Here is a 23,710-nt window from a genome sequence, read left to right on the forward strand (position 1 = left end):
TGGCCAAAATTGGAGAGAGCTAAAAGCAATACAGGAAGGGGAAGACGTTTGCAAATGGCTTGACAAATCGATATTAACTAAAGGAACGGATGTCTTTGCAGATTTTTTTCTGATCAGTATTTCTTCTCCCACAGTTCAGTCTTGAATAAACCTTTACCTACCTACTCTATGTCAGGCCCAAAAGATGATGGATTGACACGTGGCCCCAGCCGTCAGGGAACGTGCTAGCTACTAATGAAGATGTCATAATTATGTGGTGTACAAAATATACACACATAACATACATATATTTTAATGTAAAACTTAAAAGTATGCAATATTCTTACAACATTTTACTTCTTTGTTTTCATTTGCTGTTAGTGGATCGGTGGGTGGACATTTTATATAAACTTCTTAAACGACTTGTTTGGGTTTACTCCACAGCACACATAATTCTCATTCTGAAAAATGAGCAACAGAGAAACTTCAAATACCTAAGCCTGGGGAAGACATGTTTTTGGTTAGGGGCAGTGGCCTATGGAAAATAATACCACTAGTGTGAACTACCTACCCTGCCCTAATGGGAGGCAGTGAATCAGCAGTGCCTTGTGGCATGGGAAGCAGTGCCATAGGAAGCCTGAAGCAACAGTAAGTCAGCAACATAGTGCTATATTTAAGTTTTTGATATTTTGCTCATCATAGGGCCTTTTGTTTTGCATTAATTCTGATTTTTAAATGTTGCACACAAAATTTTCATTACTGAGTTTATGGTCAAAAAAAATTTGTGCCCACATTGTGTCTCATTCTACTCCTGGTCACGTGCATTAGAGTGACCAACAACCTCCAGCTTTTCCCATGTTCCCAGTCAATAACCGAGCATGGCGGGAGTTCTAGAGGTAGGCCATTCCTGTCCCATGTGGGCTCCTACAGGTAACCTGTTGGGAACTACATCCACGCCTAGCATTTTTAGAACTACATTGCCCACCCTACCCAATGCTTCCTTCAGTTTCTTTCACAGATGTCAGACATGCAGTTTGGTATGATTTCCCCACCTTCTCCTGCTCTCTTCCCCTTTATTCTTTTGTCTGTGTGTTTATGTGTGTGTAAGCCCAGAGTCTTAACCACTGGACCGCCAGGGAAGTCCCATTCTCATTTATTCTTCATAGGTGTCCATCCCCCTCCGATAAATCTCTTGCACATTTAATCACATCTTGACATGTTTCTGGAAGACCCAAAATGACACAAAAAACTGAAAGGAAAATGTGTAATACAGATTTTTAAATTTCTCATATATAAAGTTGAATGTGCCAGGTAACATACAGTACAATGTTTTTAAAACTACAAAGCTTTTGGATTTTATATATGAAGTTTTAATTAATAAGAAACGAAAATTTATTCAGATCAATTTATTTGAACTCACATCCAAGAAGAAACATTCAACTTCAGGATTAGAAATAAAAATGGGAACACTCTACTTCTTTTTGGGTAAGGGGTGGATACAAGCCTGATAAGAGTACTAATAGCTTTGTGAAGTTACTACTTAAACTCTGTATATTCAAGTATATATCGAGTGCGTACTTGGTTTATACAGAATTTATCCAATTCTAGCAAAGTCAGAATACTTTAAGTAAATCTCCTTGAGTTTTACACTCTCAAGTCTGAAAGCTTAGATTTGATTATAACCATGGCAAAAGTGATTATCTTTACTTCCTGCAAATGTAATCAACTTTTAAAATAACTTAGGCAAACATCAATTTCACACAAACCTTATTAAGGGTAGGAGGAAATTGCAACTGTTCATCTAATTGCAGAGTCTAAACCATAAATTCAAATTGTACCATTATCTTTATTGTCAAATCAAGTCAAGAAAGCCTATTACAGGCTAAAAGAAGTGAATGTGAATCTGCAGGGTCCACTAAGGGAATACGTTGAAAACCTATCATCACGTTAGTACTTAACAGCTGTACAGAAATTATTTTCAAGTATGCTCCAAGGGTCACCTCTTAACTGAAGAATTAACCTTCAGAAAGTCAAGAGACAAGTATTATTATCTATATTTTATGTGCTAGGAAATGAAAGTAAACAAAGATTTAGGATTGAGTAATCTATTCAAAATTAAAAAGTAAATTAAAAAGACTGGCTTTATTTGAAACAGGAGTCATGTGCCTTAAATTCCTTTCCATTGGGTTATATCCATTAGTCTACTATTCTATTTAGTCTACATTTCTATTTAAAAGCCAAACCATTTCCAAAAGTTACCTCCATTTTGTCTCCAATATCTAATGTGTTAAGGATAGTATAGACAGACTCTTGTAGTGTTGCTCATTTCTAGTAGACCATTAAAAAAGGAAAACCTCTTGTGCTTTCTGTTCTTTAGAAATAAAAATGGATGTAAAACTGATTATGTAAAACTAAGATTGTAAAGATTTTCTTCCAAAGTAGAAACAATAATCTGCTTGACTTAAAATCTTTTATTCATTTGGGCATTAAATTACCTAACACACAATCTATTTTACATTTAAACACTGTTTCCCTTGTGTTATCTCCAGGAATATTATATAATTAAGTCCACTTCCTGTTAAATTTGCTCTACCAAAATCAATATATAACCTATTTGACTCTGATTATAGCTAAAAGTAACAAAAAAGACTTTTAATGCAAACTAAGAGTATATTTGTAAGAGTTAGGTCTCAAGGCTTTTGTTTCATAGGAAGGAAGCTCTCTTATTACATGGATCTATAAAATGATCCAAACTTCAGACAGACAGGAAGCTGATAACTTGATTTATCTTCCTAATGGCTTTGGCTCATGAATAAATGATAATGGTTTGTGTTTTTCTTATAAAAAGAAATGTAATTTGTGTAATGATATGAGTCCTATTTGCCACATTTGCTCTACTTTTCTAAAAAGGATTTCTAATGACTTAGACATTCTTTATATTATTTACAATAAGAAGTCAAAACTTTTAACTGAAAGCCATTTTTTTGACCACAGTTTGCCATTAGCTGACATTCAGGAAGGAACACAGGTCTGATCACCAAATCAATAAATCTAGCCACAGACTGACTAAAAGCTTCCTTTAATCTTCTTCCTATTAGGTCTTCCTTTAAATTAAACCCTTCCCTCTGTGAATTATTTAAGTGAATGGCATGGTTATAGAAAGATCAGATATGATTCTTCATACAAAAATGCTCAAGGAACCTAAAAAATCCATTCAGCATGTTTCAGGAATTATAGTATGAATCAAGATGCTGTAGCTTAAAAAAGGAGAGGGGGGCTTGGGGGTATTCCTGAAAGCTTCAGAGAGAAATAGAAAAGTCAAGTTTATTTCCTGGTTAGGGCAGGATGATTCCCAAAGCACATTTAAGTGTCTGGTCCAGACTAGCTATTAGTGATCAAGTAGTCCCCTTTCACTATCAAGGCTATCCCCTGAGGTAATGCCTAAAGTCTTAATTTTAATATTTTATCTTGTTTCTTTTAGCCCCATCCTCTCTCACCAATAAGGGCCACACATTCCCACCATGCTGAATGCTTTCTCAACCCTGCAATTTACACTTTTCAAACGCTCACCATGTCCAACTTAGTTACAAAATTTATTGGGTTGGCCAAAAAGTTCGTTCGGGTTTTTCATATACAGAAAAACCCGAACGAACTTTTTGGCCAACCTGATACATTTGTATCTCCCCACATTGTTCCTTTCAAAACTTATACTCATTTACTTATACATAATTTCAGTAATTACATTTTTAATGAGTTAAGTTTCTGAATACCGAATGCTCTTCCAAATGTGTCCACAAGTCACTGAGAAAGGGTTAAACCTTTCTAAATTCCAATTCCTTCACGCTTTGAAAAATTTATTATTACTCTTCTTTTTCCTTCATGGTAAACAATTCCTTTCTCAAATCTTACATTTCTACTTTCCCGATTTCTTTTCTGTAGCAAATACCAAAGGAAAAAATACAAACCGTTTCAGCGTAAATGAGTCTCCTTCCTGCTCTCATTTATTAGATCACCTACTTCAAGGCTATATAAATGGCAGTATTTTGAAAATGTTAACAGCTATCAATACCTTGAAGGTGAAAAAATAAGAAAGCCAGAGAAAATATATCACAAGCAACCAGTCTGAATATACGAAAGGCTACTTAGATCTTGATTTTCATATAAATACTAATTTTTACCATTATAAAAGACAATGTAATATTTTTCTTTATAAAATTACCTTTTAACAGAATATTCACTAGCTAGTCATTCCTTAGGTTCTTCTGTATTGATAAAAAGTTATTTTTAAAAGAAAAATATTTAAAACAATATTGTTTCATAGAAACAGAAAGTCTCAATATCAAATTCTGATAAAAAACTATAATTATGGGTAGAGTCTTACCATACTATTAATTTTCTTTCACCAAAGATGGACATTTAGGAAGTGCTATATTGGTAAATAAGATAAGCTTCTCAGTGATCTACAAAAGCGCCACAATAAAGATGAGGTAGTATGAGACTGTCCCACTTTTGTAAAAGGGAAATATCATCTTTAGAAGAGATATTTATCCTGACACTGGTGTTGATATCCCGAGCCTCATCACTGCTAAGAGAGGTGCCATTTTAGTAGCTAACCCTCACTGGAACCAAGACAATCTTGAGATCACTGAGAAAAAAATATGTTAGAAGACAATGGTAACAGATTTTAATTTTGTGATAATTGCTAAAAAGTTATTTTAAAGCAATTATTTTTAAATGCCATCTTTATGTTATCAGCAGAACTGCAGGAAAGGGAAATGCTACTTCAACACAAAAGCAATGTTGCTTAAGAAACATCTACTCTAACGTGGAAATCTAAGTCAAATTTCTTTCAATACAGGTAGAAGCAGCTTCCTACTAGAGCTAAACTAGCATCAAGAAATCAGTTACTATGATATTAAAAATGCCAACTTGTACAAAGGGGTAGACAACTCACCAGAAGGAATAACTGTCTAGGATATTTATTATTCACTGATTCTTTAAAAAAGAAGAGTAGGCTATCATTCCATCTATCTTATTATATAACATTTCTAAAAATACTTCCCCGTTCTGGGGATGTTAAATTCAAAATATTACGCCTGGTGCCCAGTATTGTTCAGTATGGCATAAGCCACGTATCTCTCAAAATGTTTCCTTTTTGAAGCCATACTAAAGACGTTAGTTCTGAAAATAGGAATAATTATCTGGAACCTGAAGATCAAAACCATTATTAAGCTCCCTGAATACTGAGCTCCACGTTTACTTCTTGAATCTTTATTCAAGCTCAATTCAAAATAATGAAAAACTACCTAGTTCTCTTTGGTTACCAATGGAAATTTGTGGCTGTTTATATAAACTGTGGCATCTCTCCAAACTAACAGGCTCAGAGTTTCTAAAACAGAGCTAAGCAGAAGCAACAGTTCATAAGTAAATTCAGAAAAACCTTAGTTGCTTTATTACTTTAGTAACTACTAGTTACTAATAGTGTTACCATTATTTTTAAAGCTTCCAGTGAGAAAGGAACAATACTTATGTTCTGAAGATGGTAACTCTTCCTAGTTTGAGAGAAAGATCTACTCAAGGAATAATAAATGACCATGCCACATTATAGAAGAATAAATTCACCCCCAAAATATCATGTCCTCATTTGATTTTTACCGACCTGATTAATCAAATTTAGTAATTCTGCTTTACAGTTAATATTTAAAATTAAAACACATGAAGTTTGATTTTAAGCCATTTTGCTAACCTTTAACATCCCTATTAGTAAATTATAGAAGTCAATTACATTAGTATGGATTGTAAATTACAACACACTCAGCTTTACTGAAGACTTTTAAACCAAATGAAAAGGATGATGGGGAAACTGTATCCTATGTATAGGAATGCCAATGGCATAGGTTAACAAAGCATTTTATATGTAAGAAAGGACAGGATTACTTTTAAAGAAAAGTATGAAATACAGATTATTTAACTGTGTTTGCAATGCCTACCAAACTTCAAATATCCCTGGATCATATGCAAATTACAGTTAAGAAAAGAAAAAAATTAAGTATACAATCTACATGGTAAAAACAAAAACCAAACACCTAGTCAAAAATATCCATTAACTCCTAATGTGTAACAATTATTAAACAATTATTATTGTTAAACAATTATTGTATCCTAAGAAAAATAAACTGATCTGGAAGTAAAATTTAGGGCATAAGTTTATTTTGGACTTTAACTGCCCCTGTAGAAAAATTCAAAGTGGCATAATAAGAAAAATAAAATATTAAATGAAAATATGTATATAATCACTCCTGTGTTCCTACCCTTTTCCTAGCATTGCTGTTCTGGTGCATCAATCCTGAGTACTCTAACTTTTGATTTATAGTGATATTCCTTCAGATATAATTTCATGGAAGAAGGAATTGGAAGGGCATCAATGCCATCATAAGTTGTACAGTTACAAATAACTGTTCTGCATATATGCTGCAGGGGAAAGGGGAAAGTCCGAATTAAAGGAGTGGATAAAAGTGGTTCAAAGAACATACAGGCACTCGGGTCCTTATAATGCTCTAGGAGCCCAGTTATGTCAGGAGAATGGAAGACACAAGGATCATGTGCATCAAAGCTAAAGTTGTGATTCCACTGTTCAATTCTAGCATGAAGAGAACGACTATAGCGTCTAAAACTAACGGAGAATAAATAGTCTTCCTGTGCTGAATCTCGCAGTAAAAAGGTACCCTCTGGTTTTCCTTCTAGTAGAGCTTCAGCTGCATATTTATCCATAACGCCCCAGTAACATGGATTATTATTGATCTGAAGGAGGTCTGGTACAAGACAGTGGACATAATCAATCTGGGTATGGTACTTAGGAGGTGTTTCCAGTTGCAGGGTTTCTTCATCAATTTCCCATTTGGGTTTGTTTCTTTTCCTGGAACTTGTGCAAAGTGTTATAATTTCATCATCTGAATCCATATCACTATCTTCTATACTGTTATTTGAAGCCAGGTTCATTATAGAGCCAGTCCCAGGACCACCTCTACCCGAAGAATCGTTATTGGTTATGACACAGGGCTGAACACTGGTATGTGAGAAGCAGTTGACCTCTTCCATGTTTCTTCGTTGTTTTAGTTGACCATCCCTCAATTCAGTCTGAGACAAGTCTGTGCTTACCCATTCATCTGATTTGGGACTTATAGGAGCAGTGTGTCGTTTAATAAAATGCCACCTAAAGGCTAAATCTGATCGAGGTGGGAAAGGACACTTATCTAACATGAGTTCACTGATATGAATTTTTCTTTTAGACGGAAGCCCTGAAGAGTGCCGACTACTACAATTCTTTATTGGAAAACACTGCCCCACAGCATCTTGCAGCTTCTGTTTAAGAGATCGGCCTAAAAATCTATGCCCACAGGAATGATCTAAATCCAACTCGATAGATGAACAGCTGTGCTTCCTTTCTTGGCTCCTTAAAGGAACTTCAGTTTTCTCTATAGCACTCACTGTTTCAGCATCTGAACAACTTTCACTCTTTTTTGACCAAGATAACTTCTTTCCACTCCATACATAACCATCCTTTCTGTCAGCACTTCGACTCCGACTAGTTTTGGGCCTTACATCTACATTTTTACTATTACTTTCACTATTTTCTGCCATTTTAACAAACTGTCCACAAATTCCAGTGTTATAAATACTGCTCTTTCAGTTTTTCCGGTAGAATGTTTCTTCTGGGCACTTTCTGGATATATCTAAGGAAGAAAAAGATCATTAATCGTTTGTCATTAACATTGTATAGATTATATATCAAACCCCAATTATACATAAGATGAAAAGATGAAAAAGGATAATACATTAAAAACAAACTATTAGAAATGTTGGAAGGCAGTTCCAAGATATTTTGTTCCCACCTAAATAAACTACTTTACCTTATGCTAATAATTCCATAGTGCCATGGAGTCAAGAATCTGAGTTCCTTTCCCACAGCTAGTTTCGATGTGAATCAAAAAAGCTAAGCATCCTCTCAGCCAAAATATACATCTGAAATATGAACAATTTCCGGTTTTTAGGTACATCTTATGCCCATCTCTCCTCTCCTTATTTTTTAATTTCACAGCAGACCAAGAAATTCTTTGTTAAGAGATGAGAAACCTATGAGCTGGTGTATGATGACCACCACCCTCCTTCTCTCTGTTTTCTTTCCTATTGATTGAAAATATGAACAGTTTTAAGTTATAAAAGCTGTTAAGAATTTATTAAATAAATAATCATCACTGAATACTAGGAATGTCATGCAAGAATTCCCAACGCAATTTTTGTCAACTCATTTAAATATCTGGTCAACTTCACTATCAGTCTAGGCAGTTTGTAGAAAATTTGGAATTGGATAAAAATTTGTTATTTTATACACACATACACTTCCTTATATTCTTTTTTTTTTTTTTTTTTTTTTTTTGCGGTACGCGGGCCTCTTACCGCTGTGGCTTCTCCCGCTGCAGAGCACAGGCTCCGGACGCGCAGGCTCACCGGCCATGGCTCACGGGCCTAGACGCTCCGCGGCATGTGGGATCCTCCCGGATCGGGGCACGAACCCGCGTCCCCTGCATCGGCAGGCAGACTCTCAACCACTGCGCCACCAGGAAAGCCCTATTCTTCTTGATAATTTCAAAAAACAATCAGATAAAGTTCTATAGGGCAATGCCTTTCCTATGAAATTGGCTAGCTATACTAGAATTTATAATGTAAATAAAGTTTTATTAAGACTAATAGTAATGATTGGTCATAGGTAGAAACTACTTAACTATTCTTAGATGGAAAAAGATTTAAGCCCAGAATTGGGGGGAGGGATTCTATAATCTCAAATATTTTACAAATGAAAGTTGAATTTTGAGACTGAGAAAATCAGTTGTACTCAACATTCTGATCATGATTAAGCTTCTGATTATATCAGAGGAACATTAACAATCCCAACAGTCAAGTAAATGTTTAGAACTATGTGAATCTATTTTCATGGCAGTAGGGTTTGAAACAAGCATCTGCAGAGGCAAATATAATTGGGAAGTGCTTAAAAGTGTGAACTAATGACACAGGCTTGCCATATAAAGTACCCCATTACTAAACAATGAATAGCATCGGGTGATTATACGTATTATTTTGATTTAGTGAGCTCACTGGTACGTAATAATTTAAAATCCACAGGGAAAAAATATTTGAAAATCTAAATTTGAAAGAAACATCATCACTTAGTATACCAAAATTATATTCAACAGCATGCTTTGGTTGTTCATTGACTAAATTCCACTGAACAAAAATAAACAGGCAGAAGCTACAAAGTAGGCTGAAGTATATGAAGAGTCAGTGATCAGAAGAGACACTAGTTACTAACAGCTTACACTTGTATTTTTCAAATAAAAAATTAAAAAGGAGCCCCAAGCAGATATTTTTTTGTTAACACTACATACTTTCAACTTTTTTATTCAGCATAATAATGTGAAAAGTTATCATGTAAGGTTTAAAATACCTGGTGTTTTTATTTACTTTAAAAATATGAAAGTAGCAGATTATTAACTCTATGATCAACTTTACTCCACTGGGTGTGAGCATCTTCATCTTCCTTTATTTCTATATCAAAGCTAAGTCTGTACCTCTGCTCTCTCTCTCTTTTTTAAAAACATCTTTATTGGAATGTAATTGCTTTACAGTGGTGTGCTAGTTTCTGCTGGATAACAAAGTGAATCAGCTATACATATACATATATCCCCATGTATCCTCCCTCTTGCGTCTCCCTCCACCCTCCCTATCCCACCCCGTACCTCTGCTCTTGATGACATTCTCACCTTTACCAGGGCCTGCTTCCATTGCTAGCTCTTAACTTCTCTCTGCCTTCAAAAACAACCAAGTCTCCTATAAACTGTTTTAGTGATTCCAATGCTTCCTTTAGTTATAATTGCTGCATTCCATATTAAATTTCTTAATGAGTAGTATAACTTGATTTCCTCTCAAAAAGAAAATAGTTTTGTTTTTCTCTAATTATAAAAGAAATAATGATCCAGTTTAAAATAGCTATGTGAAAATCTTTTTGCTCCATCTTTCTCTCAGAAGTCAGCCCAAAACAAGGGAAAATGAGAAATAAAAACAAACCTCATCTTCAATGAAACTAGCAGATATCCATAACCTGAGTGACAAAATACAAGGACAGAAAATGAACAGAGGAGCAATGACTGACTCAGCAGTGGAGAGGAAGGTGACACCAGGCACAAAGGCAACGTTGATGAGAAGCAAGCCAACAGAGCAGGCAAAGTCCAGGACACCCAGAGGTACGAGGTGCTACAGAAAGTATGGATGGAGAACAGGGCAGAAAATGGGGAGGTAGGTTGAAAATTTGCATATGTGCAGTTAGATGTCTCTGGTTGTTACTCTCATACTTAGAGGAGATGGGAAATTTATCAATATTATTTGGAGAAGCTGAACCAGAGAGGCTCAGGACTTTGGATACTAGGCATGGTGAGGATAGATGGGAGGCTTGGGACTAAAATCAGAAAGAAAATTCCCTGCTTCCTTCTTCCATCCAGCTTCTAGAACTCCAGCAGCCAAACTTACACCTCCTAATAGGAGACTGGAAGATACTATGCTGGAGAAACAGAATGGCCAAAGAGAAAAGACCTATAGATGCTGATAACTGGAAATCCTCCAATAAGAAGCTGGAGGGCCACCCAAGCATGCTGTGAAGCTCATCCATCCATAAGCCCAGCCTACTTACATAGTGCTTTCAGGCAGCACTGCTGTGCTTCATTTACTCTAGAATATGGCATGTCACCAGACTTTTGAGGAAAGCCTCTAAAATAAACAAGCGAATAAAACAAAGAACTTGGAGAAAAAAGTAACCATGAAAGCAGCAGGTAATAAAATAGATCTCTTCCAAGTTAAAAGAATATATTATACCAATGAATAAAATGAGGTAGGGACAATCAGAGAATAAGAAAAATTTGGAAATTAAAACCATGATTGCAGGAAAAAAAATATTCAATAGGAAAGTTGGAGGTAAGCTGAGGAAATAATAGGAAAGAGGAAAAAAATGGTTAACTAGACAGAGAAGACAAGAAAATTAGAGGATCAATACAGACTTCACAGAAAATACCAAAATGGAGAGGGAAATTATAAAAGAAAATATATTAGAAAATTTCCCAGAACTGAAGGACATGAGTCTCCATACAGAAGGAGCACAATGAGTGCCCCGCACAAGGGAAAATACACACCAAGTTACATTATTCTAAAATGTCAGAACCCTAGAGATAAAGAGATGATACCGAAGTCTTCCTACCTTATAGACAACAATACTCTAAGTATTGTATGCTTATAAATCTGTTAAAGAGAGTAGACCTCATGTTAAGTGTTCAATCAATCGATTTATGTATGTAACCCAGCCAAAAAAAGAAAAAAGGCTTCCTGAGGGAAAAAAGTCACAAAGGGCTGTAAATAAAATAACATCTGTTTTCTCAACAGTAACAGTGGAAGCTAGAGGATAGCTTCCAACCTTGAAGATAACCAGCCTAACAATCAATCAAATAGGATAAAATAAAGAAATTTTCAGACATGAAAGTAACAACAATTTTACCTCATATTGGAGGATGTGCTCTTCTAAAATAAGAGTGTAAACCTAAAACAAATGGCATAACATAGGAAACAAGGTATTTAACATATGAGAAAGGAAATGTGAATTCCTGGGATGCTTAAGAAGGGAAGTTTCCAGACAACAGGGTGTTTGGCGCTGCTGGAGAGCAACTAGTTCGTATAACCACATCTATCCTCTTCTATCAGAAGAGGAACTCAACCAATAATGTCTAATAATTGATGCATCAAGAGAGAAGTATAAGCATATGATTTAGAAATGTGAAGATAAATACCAGAAAGACAAATTATGAAAGTAGAAGCCTTTGAGATGGGTAGGAGAGGAATGCGGCATTACTTAGCTTATCTAAGCTTTTCAGCTTAATTTAACTTGAACCTATGTACACATATCATTTTGATGACCATAAATAAAAATAACAGTACTTTATACTCACTGTGAAAAATTCAAACTTAAAGTTATGAAGAAAAAAGTAAAAACTATCCATAATCCTACCACCCAGCAGTAACCGTTATAACATTTTCAGTATCTCTATACATGTACATGACAAGGATGCAGTTCCATAGCACAATGATGGCAGACATTAGAAATATGGTTTGAGCCCAGTTTATTTTGTACTAGCCATATGACCTTGAAAGCTCAGTTTCTTCATCTGTAAAATGGAGTTACTGATGCTATCTATTTCATTAGGCTGGTGGGAATTAAATGAAATAATGTATGTGAAGTATATACCTAGCTCAGATTCTAAATGTACCAAGTATAAAATAAAGTTTAACATATTTTTTCTTTTTTAAAAAAAGAAACAGATATTACATATGTTTTATTATAGCGCCCAAGCCAGTTTTATAGAAATGGTTCATAAAGGAAAAAAATCACAGAAATACCTCTGTCTCTAGCCCATGCTAACTATAAAATTTATGAGCAAATATAATTTTCAGGATGATAACTAATGTTTCAAAATGAAAAAGGATCAATACACTAAATACAGCTGAAACTCAACAGACCATGAAGCTACAGAACAATTTGACATTTTCCCTCAGAGAACTGATTTCCAGCCTTACTCTATACAAGTTTACATGCTAACATAACAGATTTACTTTAGCAAGGCTTACCAACTTGTACATAATAGGTAGCAATCCATCAAGTATCTCTGGATTTTAGGTTAATTGTTCTTACGTATGCTAATGCTGCAGGGATCCATAAAATAAAGCAAAAAATGCCATAGCCCTAGATGAATTTTCCACACATTTACCTATACTTAAAGAGTTAATGCATAGAAAATCTTCTTTTGACTGGTTATCTTTTTGTATCTAAGAACTACAGCCTTATATAAATTTTACATAGCATTCTTGTGATAGAAAACAGTTCATGCTTCAGAAGTCCCACTTTTATAAATTGTTATGGTAAAAAATATATTTGGTGGAGCTCCCCTGGTGGCGCGGTGGTTGGGAGTCCGCCTGCCGATACGGGGGATGCGGGTTTGTGCCCTGGTCCGGGAGGGTCCCGCATGCCGCGGAGCGGCTGGGCCCGTGAACCATGGCCACTGAGCCTGCGCGTCCGGAGCCTGTGCTCCGCAGCGGGAGAGGCCACAACAGTGAGAGGCCCGCGTACCGCAAAAAAAAAAAAAAAAAGAAATTTATATATATATATTTGGTAAAATATACCGTATCACTATATGGGCCAGAATGTCACTTAATGTTGTAATCTTCAAAGTAGGAAGAAAATTTAACTTCTATTTATACTTGCCTAAAAATTAGAAAACTTAAAATTTATGAATATTGAATATATGATTGACAATGTTCCCATCACTCATTGTGAGATGGTTATTTGTCTGATGAGGTGCTATTCCTGAGGGAAGAGTGGGAGCTCCAAAAAGCTAAGGACTTGATGGCAACCCTCTCCATTTCTTTGTGCCCTTTTAGTGCACCGCAACTGATTCCATGTTGCTGGAATACATTTGTGGATTATATTATCCTAGGTAAGAGAATCTTTACAATACTTTGTAAATAGACACAATCACAGAAATTTTATAACACACGAGGTTTGCTAGTTATTTCAGGGCAAAGTACTTAAGTTGCTGAAATTTTAAGACAAGTTATGTATTTTTCTTTTACAAAATGACAAGTGTTCTAAGTTTGATGACCTTTATTGGGATAATAGTTGGCTCTGAGAAGCTACTTAGCAGATACATTAAGAAAAAAGGCAAAACAAAACATTTAACTGGTCTCTTCATGGTTCAGGTAACTTAAAAAAAAACTTATGCTATGGTGAGATCTTTTTAGAAAAAAAGATATTCAGAATTTCCTTCACTATCCCATGATTTTATTACAATAATGATAAAAATGCATCATGTATATAACTCTCGCATCTTTACACTTTAAACAGATGGCAAAAGATCTTCTAATCTCTTCCAAAAGTTGCATTAAATCAAAATTCATAAAATTAAAAAAATTCAATCACATTTCTCTCAATAAAAATAACATTATTAATTTTTTAAACATCTTTATTGGCGTATAATTGCTTTACAATGTGTTAACATTACTTTTAGTGAAAAAATTTTTTTATTTTTAAAGACTAAAAATGAGTTTTAAAAAACTGCTTTTGGTGTCTTGCCTATACATGTAAAATCTGAATGTTAAAAAAAAAAGTGTAAGGTTCTGAATCTGAATGAGTCCTTTCAAATACCCTATCATTAATCGTTGGAATTTTATACAAACTTCATAGAAATGAAGTAGAAGATGAGATACAAAATGGAAAAAAAGTGACTTTAATACCAACTTTATGTAGTATAGAAATCAACGATGATACTTTGAAAAATGTTCACAAATCAACAATCTTTGTTAGTAACTACAAAGAAGCTTTTTTTTTTTTTTTAAAGAAGGTGAAAGAATCACTTGGGAGAAAGTGCTTTGACTCTTGATTCAATAATTACTTTTTTATGAAGGCATCTAAGTTACAATGCCCTGGGGAATACACAGTGACTTTTTTTTATTGTTATTTCTTAATGAGCAAGAGGCAAACGTCTAAAGCAAGTTTATTTAAACCTTTTTCAAAAAATCAAGTTCTCAGATTCACTAGCCATTTGATCCCAGGTTCTATAATCAATTGCACTGAACAGTGATAAACGAATTAATACCCAATGTGACCCTTCTATGCTAACAACAGATTTAAATAACATTTAGTTAGTACTCTTGAATAAGGTTGGGAAGGTGATTTTAATTCAAATTCCTTGAAAACTTTTTTAAAAGCCAGTAATTAAAGGGTTAAACTTCATTCATCTAGAAACTGCATTGTATCTCTATGATGTTGGATAACAGAGCATTATTGTACATATTAATCATTCATTGAACTACTGTGTCTACAATGCTGATGTCTACCTAAGGCCAGAATTCATGTAAATATTAAATTTGATGTTATAAAGAATAATTTACTATACTACAAAGAATTCACAAATAACTTATTATTCTGGTAGTTATTTAACCCTGGGAACTACCTTATCAAATCTATGATTCCAAAGTTTACCTGCCATTATGTGTCCCCAAAACTCCTTGAATGCATTCTGATCACAGTCCATGTTATTTGAATTGGATTCTGTGGGTTAGAGCCCTTGATGTTTGATCATAGCCTAATATTTGAGTTGGATTCTATGGGAACACTTAAGAGTCCATGAATGGAATATACTGGATAGTACAAGAGAGGTAAATTCCTTGGAATGTTAATAAAAAAACATAAAAAATGGGTTTGTTCAAATGAGAAACATCTCTGAAGTATAAAGTGTTTTTTTCTCATTACGAAAGCAATACAGGTTCATTTTCCAGTAAATATTTTAAAATATCTCCTTTTTCATGCTACCAAGCCATGGCTCATGGGACTTAACTAGATTTATTTGGGAAAACACACACACAGACACACACACACACACAGACACACACACACAGACACACACACACACACACACACACACACACACACACACACACACACACACACACACACACACACACACACACACACACACACACACACACACACACACACACACACACTGATTAGCACCACTACACCCTTCCTTCCCTTCTCCAAACTTTCTCCACTTACTTTCCTAATTATATTTTGCTTAAGTCAGTGTCCCCCAATCTGAACTCCTGTGTACACTAGTGCTAAAAGATGTTAATATATACATGTTCTAGAGAAACAGAGGTTTCCTTATTAAACAAGTTTGGGAATCACTTCCCCCCTGAAAGATTACAAGGCACCTTCAGCAAAAGGTTCCAAGAGGTCCTTCAGTTAAGAAACCTGCTTAAGCCACAGTTTCCTTTATTTAACTCATCATAGAGCCGTTTTGTGGAAGAAACTGTGGGAGAAACATTAACTTGGGCTAACATTAAAATAAGTGTACATTCCCTGAGCATGCTAGCTAAAGATTAAGAGAAATGTCCAGGACCTGTCACTGAAGAGGGTTAATTTAGTGTGAAGAGGGAACAGAAAACTAAGAGCTGGCACTATAAACTTCTAAAAGTGCAAGAACCAGGACTTCCCTGGTAGCACAGTGGTTAAGAATCCATCTGCCAATGCATGGGACACGGGTTCGAGCCCTGGTCCGGGAAGATCCCATCTGCCGCAGAGCAACTAAGCCCATGTACCACAACTATTGAACCTGCACTCTAGAGCCCACGAGCCACAACTACCGAAGCCCGCCCGCCTAGAGCCTGTGCTCCGCAACAAGAGAAGCCACCGCAATGAGAAGCCCATGCACCACAATGAAGAGTAGCCCCTGCTCGCTGCAACTAGAGAAAGCCTGTCCACAGCAATGAAGACACAACGCAGCCAAAAATAAAAATAAAATAAATAAATTTATTTTAAAAAATTTTTTTAAAAATTAAAAGCGCAAGAACCTTAACAGAATCTTAGAAACCAGAATATTTAAGATATTCAATTGTGACTCTTAGAGAATAAATTGGATTGTACAGATGTACTTCTTCCTTTCAATTTGTAATTTTTTAATTATAAAAATAATATATGCTCATTATAAAATATATGGAGCATTCAGAAAAGTTCAAAAAGGAGGAAAAAAACCTGTAATTCAATTACCTAGAGGCAATCAATTTAGACATTTTGGCCAATTTCCTTGTAGTCTTTCTTCCTATGAGTACAATTTAGTCTAAAGAGGAAATTTTTAAGTTATAAAGATCTATAAAAAATTAACAATCTAGTTTTTCACTATACCATATTTAAAAATGAAGCATGGTGCAGATGAAACAACAGCATGAGTTGCTAAATCATCAAACATGATCTAAAATTTAGACTTTGTCACTTACTAGCTATCTCTCCTGACTTTTAGAATCTCATTTAGCTTCAGTGTTCACATTGTTAAATCTGGATACCATCAGCTGCCCCATGTTTTTCCTGCCAGGATTAAAATCTATGAAAACAGCATACATTGAGCTTAATGAGAATACATACTACGTTCTGTAATACGTTGTCTTCTCAGAACCTTCCATGTAGAATAAGCTAATTTCTAAAAATGAGAGATGGGAAAGTGGCAAAATTAAGGGAAAAGAATGAAAGGAAACAAAGGCTACATGTAAGGCTAGAAAATCCAGACAAAAACATCTCAAAAGCCTGAGGCTGAGGATGCTTTGGCATTTGTGAGATATCATAAAGCACTTTCTATTACTCCTGATACTAAACATGCTCTTTTAAAAAGTGTTTTTAAGCTTTAAATTCTTGAAAAGTAGTATGGGTGTAAATAACCAAACTTAATTATAAAAAGTTTGTAATTTCTTACAAGCTAACTTAGTAAATAAACAGGTTTCAACAGTAATAGTAGGCAAAGTTTTTTTTTTAAAAAAACGATCATAGATTATTCTTTTCATTGCTTTATGATAACTACGTCTGCTTACATTTAAGCTTGGGTAACAAGTTTTACCTACAAACTAGTATAATGTTATTCTAGAATTAAATAAAATTGTTTTCATGTTCCGATAAAACTAAATTCTAAGTTTTATGGCAACAGTTATGACTTGGAGAGGCAGTATGGTAGACTACTTGGATCAGAAGTTAATAGACCTGGGTTCTATTTCTAGTTCAGACAGTTGGTTAGGTGTGTGACCTTGGACAACTCACAACCTTTCTGAGCCTTGGTTTTTTTCATTCATAAAACAATGATTATATCTGTCTCGCCGTAGTAAGGATCCACTGCCACTGTAACAACACAAGAGTCAAATATTAGCCGTCTTTGGCCAGCGGAACTGGGTAGGTTGAGAGTAGGACTTTCCTGTATTCCCTTTTACACCTTAGAAAGTTTATACATGCACAAGTATTATTTACCCCCAAAATAAATTAAATAGGCTGGTAAGATTCAGGACACTTTCAGAGATATAAAAATCTTCAGATTTCTAAACTGCCTTCAATGTTTTTTTTTCAATACTCTGTTCTCAGTTTTGTTATTACTCTCTTCTTCTAGCCTTATGTTTCATAGGATTAATAATTTTTACATCAAATATCAATACATATTTTATTAAAAAGGAATTTAAAAACTCCTCTCATAAGGCAATACTGATATGCCTCCTGGATAAACTAAGATTATATGACATTTATAGATAATACTGCCACAAGTAGAACGGTAATATATTCATGCTTTCTCACCCTATTGTCCTTGAGAACAACAATATTTGTGAGCCTAAGGGTACTATGAATGGTCACAACAGAGAAATGGTAACTAACCTTCACTGCAATCGAAGCTGCGACCTTGGCATGATTTTCAGTGAGTTCATTCAGCTATCCACTCCTATGAGACATGCACCTGACACCCACATTGGTGACGGACAGCTACACTGATTTCTTTTTAAAAGCTATATTATCTTAAATAACCAGGCAATTTAAGATTTAAGTTACACATTTCATTACCACACTATTAGTCTTGTACATATTATTTGAATGTCTGTTTCCCTCACCAAGATTGTGAATTCACTGAGGACTTTAAAATTTGTCTTTTTAAAATCTGACTGAAATAGAAATGGACTTGTGAAAACATACTGGCAAAAGCAAGAATACATCTTTTAACAGTTGAAAAAATTTAATGGATAATGATTCAAACAACTCCATTTTAAATGAAACCATTAAATGCCCACCCAAAGTACCCCATTAATAACACAAGACAATTAGTTTTATACATCCATGAGTGTCTTCTATATATGGAAGAAGGTGTCATCTTCATTTTAGAGATGAGGAATCTGACATTCAGTAAAAGTAAAGAAGTATATTCAAGGTCACACGAGTAACTGTCAGAGTCAAAATTAAAATCTAGGATTGTTCAACTCTAAGGCCCAAGCTCTTTCCATACATGTGAAATTTGTAAAAAAACAAACAAACAAAACAAAAAACCCTATGAATCAAATGTGTTCATTGCTAAAGCAGAGTGAAAGGAGAGAAGCGCAAACACCATTCATAGTTTTGAAGTCACATGGTGTTAACATATTTTATAGTTACGGCATTTTATAGCTATAAATCTTGTTCCAAATTGGCAGATTCTTCTTATGCTGAGCTCTGAAAAGCACTACACTGAAATCTCACGATGATTTATTTGATGTATTATCGGACTTCTTCTTGAACCCCAGTCTATCCAGTGATATTGGATTTAAAAAAAATTAGAAATCAGTCTATCTAAACAACGAATGCTATCCAAATAAAATTAAGTCACTCGGAAAGAATCATCTCAGGTATCTTTTGCTCTTGTGGGAAATCAAGGATAGGTTGGTTATTTTTCCACAAATCCCAAGTTCTTTTTCAGCCAACCACTCTTCCTCTTCATTCACGTACCAAACCTCAGTGTCTAGCAAGCCTATTTGGAGCCCTAGTACTCAAAGCAACACCTTTCACAATGCCACCACGGTAAGAACTATACCACGGTTTGTCTAAATCTGTTCGCAAGTTTTCCCAATGGAACTAGACTGAAAAACAATGGGGAAAACTCTACAACAGAAAAACGTTTCTCTTATGTCATAAACAAGTTCCGATTGAGAATAGAAGGTGGGTAGCACGAAAAATATCATTGTGAAGGTTTTCATCAGAGACAGGTCTCCCAACATGGAGAACGTGAAGACCCAAGCAAAGCATAAACTTAATGGCCAAGACCTTAGCAAAGATTGTAAAGATCGAATGAAGTATTCAACAATATACTTTAGTTCTAGCTCTTCTTTTACATCTAAATATGTACTTCAGTGAACTTTAGGTGGGGTTTGAATAGGGAATCCCGAATTACTTTCTTCTTAAGGGATATATGTAAAATGTCCTATAGAGTAAGCATTAATGTACACGCCAGACCTCCAGGAACCATGAACTGAGATTAAGTCTTCCTTCCTTTACCGGTATAGAAATGACAAGATGAAGGCGCCAAGGATGCCAAGATTAAAGGCTTGAGAAGGGTCTCAGCTTCCTTTTCTCGAAAGAACATGCCCAAACATCTCGTTCTCTAGCCGGGTCCCAAGGAGGGGCTGGACCCGTACGGGGACCCGGATATGGCTGCCTGTGAGGAGCGCCCGGAAAGTAGAAGCAGACTCCGCTGGGCAAGGCCAAGCAGCAACCACCCTTCCCCCACTCACCTCTCGGAGCGCAGTTTAACTGGGGCTGTCCGAGTAACTGCCGCCATCACCACCGCCATCACTCTGGGTGCTCGCTAAGCTGGAGAAGGGAGACCCAACCACTCCGGCACCTCATGTAGGTCCTCTAAGACTGATGCCTGCCTGCAAGCCCCCACCCTTCGGTGCGGGGTTCTCATCTCAGACGTCGCAGTCACCGCCCCCACCTGCTTCGCCGGCGCTGCCGCCACTTCCGTGTTCGGGTCCCTCCCTTTCTTCCTCACTCACCCAGCAACCGGCTTTTTCCCTGCCGGCGGGCGCGCAGCTGACGCCACCGCCCAGCGACCTGGGTCGGGACCGCGCCGGGCGTGGGCGGGCCGGCGCAGGCGCAGTGTGGGAGCACGCCGAGCGCGGGAAGCTCCATGCACTCGTGCTGCTCCTCCACCGGTGCTGCTCCTTGTCGCCTTTCCTCAGTCGCGGAGCTTCGGTGAGTGCTCCCTCCCGCTGCCCGCGTGCGTGCGGCCCAACGAAGAGAAGCGTGTCCTCTTCCCGGCTTAGTGTCGGACAGACCCATCCCTATTCCCTGTTTGTGCCCCTCGGGTGGGGGAAAAGGGGCTGCCGAGGGCGTGTCCCGCAGGAGACTAACCTCCCTTCTTCCTGTTCAGCCCCCGGCTTTCCTGTCCTTTAAAATAATACTGACTTTTATAAAACATTTTCAGATAGGTAAAGGAAAAAATGCCTGCTACAAAGAAGCCGATGAGATATGGGCACACAGAGGGACACACAGATGTCTGTTTTGATGATTCTGGGAGGTAAGGTACTTTGAGAAACAAAAAGAACGTTTCAGGTGTGAATGTTAGAAGTTATTCTTGTATGTCATGTAAGCAGTTCTGCCTAAAATTACTCATCCAGATAGAAATAAGGTTGATATCTAAAACGGCACATAAATGTTCTTAGATTTACTGTTTAATTCGGACCAGCATGGCAGTTTTAGTATATCAAGAAAGCCAACGAGTGTGAAATCTTACTTCCAGAGGAGTTGGAATGATATGAGCTTTCCCCCACATTTCCCCTTTGTTCACTTCCTTTCTGCATCTCACATTATCAGTTATTTTGTCAGAACGGTAGCTGCCTGCTTGTCAAATTTAGTGGCCCATTCTAACTTTTTGGTATTTTATCCTCCCTTGCCTTTTGTGATGCTCTTTTCTTTTTAAAATTGTTTTTAACTTTCTGACAGCTTTTTTTTCTAATTTATTTCCTCTGCTTGATTCCTAAATGATGATATTTTCTCAGGGTTATTCTAGTCCCTGTTAGAGGGGTATAATCAATAAACAATCTGTGCGAGGAATATAAAAGAGTTTTATTTGAGCCGAACTGAGGACTATAGCCCAGAAGACACAGATTAAAGAAGCATTTGAATTGCATTCTGTCGGACTACAAAATGGGGGAGGCTTATAACAGCACAGACTGCAAAATTACATGTTGTTTGTGAGAATTATAATTGGAGTTGCAAGAAGTAAGGGTGCTTGTTAAGTAAGGATTAGGGTCCAATATGGTTGCCTAGTTATAGGGGAGACCTTGAGACCATAAGGTTGCAGTTGGCAGCTGCTCTCAGATATTGTTTTGAGAACAGCTGGTGGTATCCTTGAGTATGATACAGTTAAGAAAATTCAAGTTCTTAGTAATGTAGGAACGTGTCTAAAACCGTATCCACAATGGCCACCCAGCTCCATTATTGAATGCCTGAACTGTAGTTACTCCTTTTTGATTTTTTTTTTTTTTTTTTTTTTTTGCGGTACGTGGGCCTCTCACTGTTGTGGCCTCTCCCGTTGCGGAGCTCCGGACGCACAGGCTCAGCGGCCATGGCTCACGGGCCCAGCCGCTCCGCGGCATGTGGGATCTTCCTGGACCGGGGCACGGACCCGTGTCCCCTGCATCGGCAGGCGGACTCTCAACCACTGCGCCACCAGGGAAGCCCTGTGGTTACTTTTATTCCTACAGTAAATGACAAAACATTGTAGGAAGAATGTTCAGACTACTCCAAAAGCCCTTCAAAGGACTTCTTAACTCTAATTCTTCCATATGTTTCTCATTAATTCCGCTATTATTTCATTGCAATTTCCCACTGGCGTCTCCAGCTGGCACCTGTAACATCTCCCTCGGTGCACCTAGCTGATACACCAAATAGCCAGTAGTGACGGGGATATGAAATGCTCCTCCCATCACCACTGGAGACGGAAAGAAATTGCTCTTTCTAGCGGCTCTTGTCTGACTCCAGTTTTTTATCAGTTAACACCTATTGTCCTTGAAAGGAGGTGTTATGTTACATCAGGGAAGGGTTGGAAAGGGAGAGATGGGTTATCACTGGTTGTCTTTCAGATTTACCTACATGTTGAGGTGAGAACACTATTCATTGCACATGTTATACTACCAAACAAGATCATGACAGAAGCTGGAAGTGCAAAGAAGTCTGTCAAACTCACCAATTTTGATTCAACTAATACTAATGTGTTTTTAAGTGAAAAATCAGGACGAATGCCAAACCAGCTGGATGCATAAATCAGGAATGTCCTGGGCAAACTGAGACTTATAGTCCTCTTATTTATTTCTTATAGAACCGAGACCAAGGTCCTTACTCTGGCCTTAAGGTCATCTTAAATAGGATGACCCCAATCTACTTTTTTTCCCCTCAATTTCCTGGCCTGCCTGCTCCATGTAAACTCCCCTATGCTTTACTAACTTCATATTTTGGTTCATGTAGTTTTGTCTGTTTGCAACTGTCCTTTTTACCAATCTCAGCATATCCAGTCCTACCTGTCCTTTAATTTCCCAATGTAAATACTTTTCTTATGAACCCTTCTGATTTTCCAAGTGGGAATTAATTTTTGTCTTCTGAACATCCATAGTTTTTTATATGGCTTCTCTTTGCCATTTACCTTTTTAAAATTATTATTTATTTATTTAGGCTGCACCAGGTCTTCACACAGGACCTTTGTTGTGGCATGTGGGCTCTTAGTTGCAGCCTGCAGGTTTCTTAGTTGTGGCCTGTGGGTTTCTTAGTTGCAGCATGCGAACTCTTTAGTTGCGGCATGCATGCGGGATCTAGTTCCCTGACCAGGGATTGAACCTGGGGCCCCTGCATTGGGAGCATGGAGTCTTACCCAGTGGACCATCAGGGAAGTCGCACCATTTACCTTTTTTTTTTTTTTTTTTTTTTTTTTTGTGGTACGCGGGCCTCTCCCGTTTTAGAGCACAGGCTCTGGACGCGCAGGCTCAGCAGCCATGGCTCACAGTCCCAGCCGCTCCGCGGCATGTGGGATCCTTCTGGACCGGGGCACAAACCCGTGTCCCCTGCATCGGCAGGCGGACTCTCAACCACTGCGCCACCAGGGAAGCCCCCCCTTTTTTTTTTAAAATGTGAAAATCTCGTTTTGTGTGTGTGTGTGTATGTGTGCTTTCTTATGACATTAGCTTATTTTCTTTTTTTTTACATCTTTATTGGAGTATAATTGCTTTACAATGGTGTGTTAGTTTCTGCTTTATA

General features: G+C 36.9%; 2 protein-coding genes across 6 annotated transcripts in view; one reads left to right on the forward strand and one right to left on the reverse strand.

Annotated features, from left to right (window-relative positions):
* Nucleotides 1-1,370: 1,370 nt before the first annotated feature.
* SOCS4 (suppressor of cytokine signaling 4) lies at nt 1,371-20,424 on the reverse strand. Of its 3 annotated transcripts, XM_060142308.1 has the most exons (3): nt 20,191-20,424; nt 16,906-17,009; nt 1,371-7,712 (listed from the first exon to the last, which is right to left on the reverse strand). In XM_060142308.1, exon 3 carries the CDS (start codon nt 7,618-7,620, stop codon nt 6,298-6,300), a length of 1,323 nt encoding a protein of 440 aa, XP_059998291.1. In that variant the 5' UTR covers nt 7,621-7,712; nt 16,906-17,009; nt 20,191-20,424; the 3' UTR covers nt 1,371-6,297. The 3 variants fall into 3 exon arrangements, with proteins under 3 accessions (XP_059998291.1, XP_059998277.1, XP_059998285.1); XM_060142294.1 differs by lacking the exon at nt 16,906-17,009; XM_060142302.1 differs by lacking the exons at nt 16,906-17,009; nt 20,191-20,424 and adding an exon at nt 8,437-8,672.
* Nucleotides 20,425-20,572: 148 nt separating this feature from the next.
* The window catches only part of WDHD1 (WD repeat and HMG-box DNA binding protein 1), an 81,222-nt gene continuing 78,084 nt past the window's right edge, over nt 20,573-23,710 (forward strand). For all 3 annotated transcript variants that reach the window (XR_009543671.1, XM_060167191.1, XM_060167192.1), the window contains exons 1-2: nt 20,573-20,653; nt 20,886-20,978. Coding sequence is in view for 2 of the 3 variants with exons in the window: in XM_060167191.1 (XP_060023174.1) it covers nt 20,902-20,978 (77 nt within the window). In the remaining variant the exon portion in view is untranslated. The remainder of the gene's footprint in view (nt 20,654-20,885; nt 20,979-23,710) is intronic.

Source organism: Lagenorhynchus albirostris, chromosome 1 (genome assembly GCF_949774975.1).
Source record: "Lagenorhynchus albirostris chromosome 1, mLagAlb1.1, whole genome shotgun sequence".
In the NCBI taxonomy this organism is placed as follows: Eukaryota; Metazoa; Chordata; class Mammalia; order Artiodactyla; family Delphinidae; genus Lagenorhynchus; species Lagenorhynchus albirostris.